General features: G+C 43.7%; 1 protein-coding gene and 1 long non-coding RNA gene across 4 annotated transcripts in view; one reads left to right on the top strand and one right to left on the bottom strand.

Annotated features, from left to right (window-relative positions):
- Positions 1-12165, top strand: part of LOC135574662 (uncharacterized) — a 42393-nt gene that overhangs the window by 20618 nt on the left and 9610 nt on the right. The window contains exon 2 of the long non-coding RNA XR_010465521.1: positions 7903-8014. This is a non-coding gene — a long non-coding RNA (uncharacterized LOC135574662). The remainder of the gene's footprint in view (positions 1-7902; positions 8015-12165) is intronic.
- Positions 8850-12165, bottom strand: part of LOC115118182 (jun dimerization protein 2-like) — a 44789-nt gene continuing 41473 nt past the window's right edge. For all 3 annotated transcript variants that reach the window (XM_029646750.2, XM_029646748.2, XM_065026162.1), the window contains exons 4-5: positions 11004-11108; positions 8850-10232 (exon numbers count right to left, since the gene is read on the bottom strand). In XM_029646750.2, the coding sequence (XP_029502610.1) occupies positions 10029-10232; positions 11004-11108 (309 nt within the window). In that variant the 3' untranslated portion in view covers positions 8850-10028. The remainder of the gene's footprint in view (positions 10233-11003; positions 11109-12165) is intronic.

Here is a 12165-nt window from a genome sequence, read left to right as displayed (position 1 = left end):
GCAATTAAATTGACCAGGAATTTGAAGAAATCTAATTGTTCCATATTAGATACAAATGTTTATCCTGGTCCCAGATCTGTTTTGTGCTCTTGTACACTCCACCGTGGATTCACAAAACAGATCTGGGACCAGGATAAATATTTTACAATATAAATAAATATAAGCACAGATCTGACAGCAGCCTAACACATAGTGGCTTTAAGAAGAAGAAGGATGGACATTTGTTTACCTGCTAACACAGCATCGAGCACAGTGTAGTTTAGACACACACTCCCCATGAATGACTGGGTCAGAGCATCGAGCACAGTGTAGTTTAGACACACACTCCCCATGAATGACTGGGTCAGAGCATCGAGCACAGTGTAGTTTAGACACACACTCCCCATGAATGACTGGGTCAGAGCATCGAGCACAGTGTAGTTTAGACACACTCCCCATGAATGACTGGGTCAGAGCATTGTAGTTTAGACACACACTCCTGAATGACTGGGTCAGAGCATCGAGCACAGTGTAGTTTAGACACACACTCCCCATGAATGACTGGGTCAGAGCATCGAGCACAGTGTAGTTTAGACACACACTCTCCATGAATGACTGGGTCAGAGCATCGAGCACAGTGTAGTTTAGACACACACTCCCCATGAATGACTGGGTCAGAGCATCGAGCACAGTGTAGTTTAGACACACACTCTCCATGAATGACTGGGTCAGAGCATCGAGCACAGTGTAGTTTAGACACACACTCTCCATGAATGACTGGGTCAGAGCATCGAGCACAGTGTAGTTTAGACACACACTCCCCATGAATGACTGGGTCAGAGCCTCAATGACTGGGTCAGAGCATCGAGCACAGAGTTTATGAATGACTGGGTCAGAGCATCGAGCACAGTGTAGTTTAGACACACACTCCCCATGAATGACTGGGTCAGAGCATCGAGCACAGTGTAGTTTAGACACACACTCCCCATGAATGACTGGGTCAGAGCATCGAGCACAGTGTAGTTTAGACACACACTCCCCATGAATGACTGGGTCAGAGCATCGAGCACAGTGTAGTTTAGACACACACTCCCCATGAATGACTGGGTCAGAGCATTGTAGTTTAGACACACACTCCCCATGAATGACTGGGTCAGAGCATCGAGCACAGTGTAGTTTACACACACTCCCCATGAATGACTGGGTCAGAGCATCGAGCACAGTGTAGTTTAGACACACACTCCCCATGAATGACTGGGTCAGAGCAGACCACAGTGTAGTTTAGACACACACTCCCATGAATGACTGGGTCAGAGCATCGACCACAGTGTAGTTTAGACACACACTCCCCATGAATGACTGGGTCAGAGCACACACAGTGTAGTTTAGACACCTCCCCATGAATGACTGGGTCAGAGCATCGAGCACAGTGTAGTTTAGACACACACTCCCCATGAATGACTGGGTCAGAGCATCGAGCACAGTGTAGTTTAGACACACACTCCCCATGAATGACTGGGTCAGAGCATCGAGCACAGTGTAGTTTAGACACACACTCCTCATGAATGACTGGGTCAGAGCATCGAGCACAGTGTAGTTTAGACACACACTCCTCATGAATGACTGGGTCAGAGCATCGAGCACAGTGTAGTTTAGACACACACTTACCATGGATGACTGGGTCTTCACACATTTGCACAAAAGCTTTGGGGTTTCCTCCAGCCTACTCGACTCCTAGCTCAGCAGCCACTTCACCAGCTGTAGGGGGATAGTCACAAGGTGGTGAACCTTGGAGTTTCCACAGGCCTACACAACTCCTATCTCAGCAGCTGTAGGGGAATAGTCACAAGGAGGGTGAGACCTAGCATGCATTCCAAACGACACCCTATTTTCCATTTATAGTGCCACTACGTTTGACCAGGGCCCCTATGGACCCTATTAATCTCGGTCAAAAGTAGTGCACTATAAAGGGAATAGGGTGCCAGTTTTGGAGATGAGACCCAGTCAACCATCCAGGTATGTATGAGGAGAACTAGTGGGGCTCCCCACATCCCTTCCCCCCCAAAAAAACTCCTCTCTGCTTTACTGTAATGGGTGATGTGTAAGTTAACCAACTGGAAGCCATGTAGATACTTAAGTCAGGAAATTTGGTGGGGCAAATTTCAGATATTTTTTTATTTCAAAATGTACCGTTTCTATGATCAGAGTACAGACTACATTGGTAAATACTGGAATGTGTGTGTGTGTGTGTGTGTGTGTGTGTGTTTTGAGCTTGCTGTTACTGTGTATTTCATCAGAAAGCTACAAACCTGTATGTTCTACTGTCCTTTAGTCTAGTACACATGGCAACATGTAACCTGCTCTTCATAATGTGTCCACCATTTTGAAGTTATAGTTATATAGTTATATATTTGATGGCTTGAAAAGAGAGAAGTGACCAGGGCCGATAGGGACCAGGGCCGATAGTGACCAGGGCCGATAGGGACCAGGGCCGATAGGGACCAGGGCCGATAGGGACCAGGGCCGATAGTGACCAGGGCCGATAGTGACCAGCGCCGATAGGGACCAGGGCCGATAGTGACCAGGGCCGATAGGGACCAGGGCCGATAGTGACCAGGGCCGATAGGGACCAGGGCCGATAGTGACCAGGGCCGATAGGGACCAGGGCCGATAGGGACCGATAGGGACCAGGGCCGATAGGGACCAGGGACGATAGGGACCAGGGCCGATAGTGACCAGGGCCGATAGTGACCAGGGCCGATAGGGACCAGGGCCGATAGGGACCAGGGCCGATAGGGACCAGGGCCGATAGTGACCAGGGCCGATAGTGACCAGGGCCGATAGGGACCAGGGCCGATAGGGACCAGGGGGACCCCTTCAGAGAAAAGTCACTCCATTCCTAGGAAATCCCTGTAGGAGGAGTCCAAACTTTTCAAGTAACCACAACCAGAATATTCACTATAGAGAATTTAATCATTGACCGGTAGATTTTTATTAAGAAAGGTCTGGTTTGAACTTCATTTCATTAATTTAGCCCTAATAATTTACCCTTCGCTAAGCTCCACCCCAGAATTTTGGGTAACCAATCACAGCGTTCCAATTAATTGCAACTGTAGTGGAGCTCAATACCTCGGACATGGTCACGTTTTTAAAGGGGAATGGAAACCCGGGCAGTGCTATCCAGGATCCTTCGGACGTCAATACCTGAAACCCTACCCTTACCCTTACCATAACTTAACCATAACCATAACCATAACTTAACCCTAACCATAACTTACCCTAACCATAACTTAACCCTAACCATAACTTACCCTAACCATAACTTAACCCTAACCATAACTTACCCTAACCATAACTTGCCCTAACCATAACTTACCCTAACCATAACTTGCCCTAACCATAACTTGCCCTAACCATAACTTGCCCTAACCATAACTTGCCCTAACCATAACTTACCCTAACCATAACTTAACCCTAACCATAACTTACCCCAACCATAACTTTACCCTAAACATAACCTACCCTAACCATAACCATAACTTAACCCTAACCATAACTTAACCCTAACCATAACTTAACCCTAACCATAACTTAACCCTAAACATAACTTAACCCTAACCATAACTTAACCCTAACCATAACTTAACCCTAACCATAACTTAACCCTAACCATAACTTAACCCTAACCATAACTTAACCCTAAACATAACTTAACCCTAACCATAACTTAACCCTAACCATAACTTAACCCTAACCATAACTTAACCATAACTTTACCCTAAACATAACTTAACCCTAACCATAACTTAACCCTAAACATAACTTAACCCTAACCATAACTTAACCATAATCATAACTTAACCCTAACCATAACTTAACCCTAACCATAACTTAACCCTAACCATAACTTAACCCTAAACATAACTTAACCCTAAACATAACTTAACCCTAACCATAACTTAACCATAACCATAACTTGCCCTAACCATAACTTAACCCTAACCATAACTTAACCCTAAACATAACTTAACCCTAACCATAACTTAACCATAACCATAACTTGCCCTAACCATAACTTAACCCTAACCATAACCCCTAACCATAACTTAACCCTAACCATAACTTAACCCTAACCATAACTTACCCTAACCATAACTTATCCCTAACCATAACCTTTTACCTTAATTAACCATTTTCAATTTCAACTTTAGTGGGGTATGGACATCCCAAGGATACCGGATAGCATGGACCATGAACACCAGCTAATCGCCATATTGGCATTGTTTCATCTCTGATGCCTTTTTTAAAAAACCAAACAACTGCCATTTACACAACTTCCTAATGAAGTTGTGTAAACTCTATCTAGAACTCTGCAGGCTATCTCTGCAGTAGATTGCAACTCCGCCCCCTTTGGCAGTTCTATCTAGCTGGAAAATGTTATAGTTAGGGATGGAAATTTCAGGGGTTTTGGTGGCCTTCCTAAGCCAGGATTCAGACAAGGATGGGACATTCGGTTGGCAGAGTATGCTAAAGCAGTGAATAAAACAAACTTAGGGAGGAGGCTTCTAATGTTACATGCATGAAACCAAGGCTTTTACGGTTACAGAAGTCAACAAATGAGAGCGCCTGGGGAATGGGAGTAGAGCTGCAGGGCCTGGATTAACCTCTACATCACCAGAGGAACAGAGGAGGAGTTGGATAAGGGTACGGCTAAAGGAACTGGTCGTCTAGTACGTTCGGAACAGAAAGTCAAAGGAGCAGGTTTCTGGGCACGGTAGAATATATTCAAGGCATAATGTACAGACAAAGGTATGGTAGGATGTGAATACAGTGGAGGTAAACCTATGCATTGAGTGACGATGAGAGAGATATTGTCTCTAAGACACATAATTTAAAGCAGGTGAGGTCACCACATGTGTGGGACGTGGAACTAAAGGCATATTGAGCCTTTCTTGGCCTATGGATGAGTTTTACTCTAGCTTCAACATAAGTGAAAACAGTAATTGGTGGTTGTTTTGGTGAGTTTATCATCCATAAAATGTAAAGCAGTTATAATAATGCTGTGATATATTTCTTCGATAAAAATACATGATTATTTTTCCTTTATTTAACCATGATTTAACTAGGCAAGTCATTAAATGGTCTATTGAGCTATAAGCCCAACTCTTATGGAAGTTATGGCAATTCGAATGGTAGACTATGATGATGTTGAATGTATTTGTACAGAGTACACAAATGTGGAAAGATTAATCAGAGATAATAATTGTTTAAAAACTATGTGGATTAATGTGGGACATACTCTTTCAAAATGTCGGAAGGAACTTCTTATTTAATAAACCTTTATTTTACTTGGCATTTCGGTAGAGATATTTAAATAACAGAACAAACAAACGCCAACGCGTTACGGTAAGTTACTGGCTTTCATCCGCTATAAACCACCTTTGGATGGTTCAATAACCAATCAAAAAACATGTCGTGATATTCAACTCCCTACGAGGTTTGGATACTTAATTACACCCACCTGGTGTCCCAGGTTTAAATCAGGCCTTGATTAGAGGGGAACAATTGGGGAGAAAAGCAGCAAAATTTGCTTCGAGGTCCAGAGTTGAGTTTGAGGGATATAGACGATCATCCAAACCAAACCAACAAATAGAAGTCTTTACCTGGTCAACGGTCAAATAGCGCCCCCTTTTGGACATTTTAAGTAATTCTAAGTCATTCTGCTTTTTAAACCTTCATTCCAGTAGGAGGCAATATAGATACGGTAGAAAAGGTCGGTGTGAACGCTGTCTTTCCATTTAAAAAAAGGTTATTTCAGTAGTTTAAAAACGTTTATTTCAGTTGTTTAATGAGCTGAAAAACAGAAAACAATGACAGTTATACTAGTCACATTGGTAAGGCCGTCTAAGGACTTCAGACCAGGTCTGAAACGAAACGGAGCGTTTCACACACAGCTCCATTTACTTTACACACGTTCAAACTCGAAGAAATAATAAATATATTGCCCCCCGTTTAACAGCTCAAAAAGACTGGGTCCCGCTGTATTGCTCAGGCTGCACTACAGCGTCTATTCACAGGCGCGATCCCACTACTGAGCGGCACGGGGGCTTTGGCCTGCTCCGTTTCCGACCTGGGCCGGTGCACCCCTCCTTAGACGACCTGGTGGTCCCGGGCTCCCCCAGGAGCACCATATCGATACCGAACTTAGTGCGGACACCCGATCGGCATAGTCCACTGGAGCTCAGAACTCCTGAGCTCAAACGATCCGCCAGCCTAAGCCTCCCAGCAACTTGGATTACAGGCGCACGCCACTGCGCCCGGCGAGAGAACACAGGATTTTTAGGGCATTTCAAGTTAAATTCGTGACGTCACACAATTCGTCACACGACTTCCTGTGTGGTCTCTGGCGCCGTCCTGTGTTTATAAAATTGTTTGCAAATCATTTCGACTACAGCACATATGCCTTATTTCATGGTTCTTTGAATTGTATTCCTACTTGAAAAGTCAATAAATATGTCCTGGTTATTTCATGGACTGTAAAATGAATAAAGAAATATGATACAGAGATTTACAACCCTAGCCAGACAGACTTTTAATAGCTACCATGTTGGATTTCTGACTAAATCTGGTGGTTATAGCCTTATCTCATGCCCACAGGTTCACACTAAATCCATGAGTTTAAATGTACTTTTACATGATTAAACACGTTTACATTGTTTTCAACTGTAGTGTTCTTGCTCAGCTCCTGTTATGTTTGCACTTCAGGCAATATTCAGATAAATTGGAAAGAATGACCTACCCAGCAGTGCATCATCCATCTGGAATCAAGTCTACAAGGACAGGACATACACTCAACTGAACCAAATGTGTACACATGCTCTTACTACAGAGCACCACTAGCTGAGAATCTAATTGCAGAGAGTTCCATGTTTTGTCTGAACATGTCCTCTTCTTCTTTTCCTGTAAACATTACGTAATAGGGTTGAAAAATTACGTTAACTTTGCCAAAATTCCTAGGTTTTCAAGAAATCCTGTTTGGAGGAGTCTATAAAGGGCTGAACATATGAAACCAAGCCATTCTTCAGTAAAAAGGCCCTCTAATGTCTGCCTGAACAGGCCTAGTTGTATCAAATCCACCAACTTGAAGGACTTTATCATTCTGTTTTTAACGTAACATTGTAGCACATTTGTACACTTTGACATAATAAAGTGAGAGTGTTTATTTAAGTAGAGCTTTTCATTATGTCTCAAAATGCTTTACATCCTACAGGGTCACACACCTCTTCAGCACCGTAGAGGTAGAGACTGTAGTACCAAACGGCACACCCTAGATGTGTCCCAAACGGCACACCCTAGATGTGTCCCAAACGGCACACCCTAAATGTGTCCCAAACGGCACACCCTAGATGTGTCCCAAACGGCACACCCTAGATGTGTCCCAAACGGCACACCCTAGATGTGTCCCAAACGGCACACCCTAGATGTGTCCCAAACAGCACCCTATTCCCTATATATAGTGCACTACTTTAGACCAGTGACCCATGAGCTCGCCTTATTGCTCAAGCTGGACTACAGCGTATATTCACGGGCGCTACTGAGCGGCACGGTGCTCTTGAAGGCAGGCTGAATGCCAGTGAGGCCCAGGAGGAAGAGCTAGGAGCCAGGCTGATAAGGCTGAGAGTCAGGCTGACTAAGGCTGAGATCCAGGCTGATGACTAAGGCTGAGTGCCAGGATATTGACTGATGACTAAGGTTGAGAGCCAGGCTGATAACTAAGGCTGAAAACCCAGCTGATGACTAAGGTAGAGAGCCAGGCTGATGACTAAGGCAGAGAGCCAAGCTGATGACTAAGGCAGAGAGCCAGGCTGATGACTAAGGCAGAGGTTGGCTACTTTGAAGAACACACTGTGTTGTATCCATCAGACGGACCAGAGGTGGCCTTCTCAGCTTCACTAGGACTCGATGACACATACACAGGACACTTCAACCCTGAAATCACCCTGGTCTACGCTCAAGTCTTCACCCTCAACTACAGGTACTGCCTTATACTGTGAACATCGACATCAATATTAACCAATATGTAGATGTTTTACAAGGGAGGGCGCAACCTGAGGTGAGCCAAAATACCAATAATGTCAATAATAGTATCCCAATAGTGGTAACAGTATACCAATAGTGGTAACAGTATACCAATAGTGGTAACAGTAGCCCAATAGTGGTAACAGTAGCCCAATAGTGGTAACAGTAGCCCAATAGTGGTAACAGTATCCCAATAGTGGTAACAGTATACCAATAGTGGTAACAGTATCCCAATAGTGGTAACAGTATCCCAATAGTGGTAACAGTATACCAATAGTGGTAACAGTATCCCAATAGTGGTAACAGTATCCCAATAGTGGTAACAGTATCGCAATAGTGGTAACAGTATCCCAATAGTGGTAACAGTATCCCAATAGTGGTAACAGTATCCCAATAGTGGTAACAGTATCGCAATAGTGGTAACAGTATCCCAATAGTGGTAACAGTATCCCAATAGTATGCCAGTCAGTTATTGGGTAAACCACCATCGTTTGGGCATCACTGTGCCTTCTTCAGGGTGATGTCATGAAGGCTTGAACCAGACAAACTGCGCAACTCGCGCAACCAATGACAATTAGAAAGGGGCGTGTCATGGTAAATGGTCTGACAACCGCGCTCAACCAATGACAATTAGAGAGGGGCGTGTCATGGTAAATGGTCTGACAACCGCGCTCAACCAATGACAATTAGAGAGGGGCGTGTCATGGTAAATGGTCTGACAACCACGCGCTACCAGACATTGCGATAGTAGTACCGTCATGCAAATAGATCAAGAAATGAAAGTCGTATCGTAGTTTGACAAATATAATTTATATATGAGGGAGGGGGGGGTAAGAAAGTCATACATAAGTCATTGAGAGATATTGCCCAGCTGTTAACTGAACAATTATTCTTTTCACAGCTGCTAAACGGCGTAATTATTCATATAGAAAAATAGAACTGGACAGACTGACAGATGTACAAATGCTAAATCACATCAAGTGATTAGAATGCAGAACATTTCACAATGATACATATATATATATATATATATATAAAGAGCGGTATAAAATAAGCACATTGCAAGACAAGACATTGACGTAACAATGCCTTTTTTTTTTTTTTTATAAACAGGAGTGTAAACATTATTTCGTATAGTTTTATATGTGCTTTTAATTTATGACGCCAGCGTCACCACAAATCGGATCAACCGAAATACTGCCGTCGTCAAGGCAGAGGATTTTTTTTTTTAGCATTGTAATATAGAATACAAAAACAACTTTATGTTCCAACTTAGTATAAATTGAATGTATGTAATGGACAGATCCTAGAATATTACTACAGCTGTATATGTAAAGGTGGTATACAGTACACTGGCTGGTTTACAACTGTGTATCTCTACCGTTATACAGGTTTAGAGTATGAAAAACAACAGCCCCTTTGTTTGTCTCAGTGCTGATAAGTGCCAGTAACAGAGCATTAGAATGATTGACCTTTAGTGTTTCCTGTTCAACATTATAGTTTCCACTTTATACCTTCTTCTATTTTGTCCTTTATTGTAAAATGATGGTTAGATGCAGTAAGTAAACTGAAGGGAACTTGACTGGGTTTCAGAACAAACAGCACACTTATTATGATGCAGAGAGAACTGAGTTGGGCGTAAGGCAGAGAGCCAGGCTGATGACTAGGGTAGGGTTCCCTCTTCCCTCAAGAGCCCACTCGGGTAACATTACCAAGGTGTTACCGAGGCAACGGAACCTTAATTAAAAATAAAAAAAACAGGTCTTTGGGCAAAGACAGACAAGAGTCTCAACAAGTCTCCAGCTTTGAGGTCAAGACAGTACATACTGTATGTGCTTCAACAACAAAAAACGGCAGTTGATTTTAGAATTTTTCCAAAATGGCCACCATTCATGACGATGATGACAGTTGGTTTTTTTTTGGCGGATCTATCTTTCCCGACCTTCGGTTTCTTGTTTCCCCATGTGGTTTCATTTGGATGCGGTCAGCTTTTCGGCAGCCAGGTGTTCTAGCAGGGGGTTGGCCTCGCTCTCGGGGGTCTTGACGCTGTCGGTGCGGACGATGCAGGTGGGGCGGTGGAGGTTGAGCATCACCATTAACTGCTGTCTCTCCATCCTCAACTCCTCAATCTGAGACTTCAGGTCAGTGTTCACCACCTCCAAACGCTCCGACTCCTACAGGGAGGACAGAGGGGGTACACTGTTAAGCCATTTATTTAGCCAGGCGAGTCAAGGAGACTTTCTCTTTTACAATAACCACTTGAGGTCCCACTTTAAACAAACTAGAACATAAATGCTTTACAGAGTATTCATAATGTCTTCATAAACACTATATAGACGCTTTACAGAGTATTCATAAACACTATATAGACGCTTTACAGAGTATTCATAATGTCTTCATAAACACTATGTAGATACTTTACAGAGCATTCATAATGTCTTCATAAACACTATATAGATGCTTTACAGAGTATTCATAATGTCTTCATAAACACTATATAGACGCTTTACAGAGTATTCATAATGTCTTCATAAACACTATATAGATGCTTTACAGAGTATTCATAATGTCTTCATAAACACTATGTAGATACTTTACAGAGCATTCATAATGTCTTCATAAACACTATATAGATGCTTTACAGAGTATTCATAATGTCTTCATAAACACTATATAGATGCTTTACAGAGTATTCATAAACACTATATAGATGCTTTACAGAGTATTCATAAACACTATATAGATGCTTTACAGAGTATTCATAATGTCTTCATAAACACTATATAGATGCTTTACAGAGTATTCATAAACACTATATAGACGCTTCACAGCTCATTCATGTCTTTATATTATCTAGTCCATCTTCTACAGCCAATTTGCAAAGAACATCCCAGGTATAAATAAAGAACTCTTGCCGCCATTTTGAAAAAGAAAACGAGACTGACCCTTTGGAGGAAGTCCGTTCTCTCCTTCTTCCTGTTCCGACATCGTGCTGCTGCCACTTTGTTCTTATCTCTCCTCCGTCTCCTCCGCTCATCGTCCTCGTCCATCTGCAGGGAGAAGAGGTGTTGTGATTGGCTAAATGGGGGGACCTTTCCAAGGCCTGTATATTACTAAAACATCGTGATGACAACCGTGGGCTCCATCTTTCCTGTATGTTTTCCATACTGTTTTATTGGGAACTGCAGATAACTGTGCCTCAGTTTGACACATGTGATTGCCATCTTGGAGGCAAAAGTGAAGAGTTGAAGAGAACCCAGATTGAAAATGGTTAAATTGTGTAACATCTAAACTACTTCTCAAATTGCCCACTTGGTGGAGCTAAAACTTAGTAGGCTGGTCCAGTTTTCAACAGACCACCATACATATACAAAAACAGAACTCAAAATGATTAACATCCACCTCACGCTCTTCTTCCTCCTTCTTCCCCTCCATCTCCCTCCCCACCAGTCTACCCCTCCCTCCTCACCTCTCCCTTGATAGCAGTGAGCTCTTCCTCCATCTCCCTCCCCACCAGTCTACCCCTCCCTCCTCACCTCTCCCTTGATAGCAGTGAGCTCTTCCTCCATCTCCCTCCCCACCAGTCTACCCCTCCCTCCTCACCTCTCCCTTGATAGCAGTGAGCTCTTCCTACATCTCCCTCCCCACCAGTCTACCCCTCCCTCCTCACCTCTCCCTTGATAGCAGTGAGCTCTTCCTCCTTCTTCCCCTCCATCTCCCTCCCCACCAGTCTACCCCTCCCTCCTCACCTCTCCCTTGATAGCAGTGAGCTCTTCCTCCTTCTTCCCCTCCATCTCCCTCCCCACCAGTCTACCCCTCCCTCCTCACCTCTCCCTTGATAGCAGTGAGCTCTTCCTACATCTCCCTCCCCACCAGTCTACCCCTCCCTCCTCACCTCCCTTGATAGCAGTGAGCTCTTCCTCCATCTCCCTCCCCACCAGTCTACCTCTCCCTTGATAGCAGTGAGCTCTTCCTCCATCTCCCTCCCCACCAGTCTACCCCTCCCTCCTCACCTCTCCCTTGATAGCAGTGAGCTCTTCCTCCATCTCCTCCCCACCAGTCTACCCTCCCTCCTCACCTCTCCCTTGATAGCAGTGAGCTCTTCCT

This window comes from Oncorhynchus nerka, linkage group LG13, assembly GCF_034236695.1.
Source record: "Oncorhynchus nerka isolate Pitt River linkage group LG13, Oner_Uvic_2.0, whole genome shotgun sequence".
NCBI classification, from domain to species: domain Eukaryota; kingdom Metazoa; phylum Chordata; class Actinopteri; order Salmoniformes; family Salmonidae; genus Oncorhynchus; species Oncorhynchus nerka.
The sequence above is the reverse complement of the archived record's forward strand: the minus strand, read 5'-3'. Positions and strand labels throughout refer to the sequence as shown.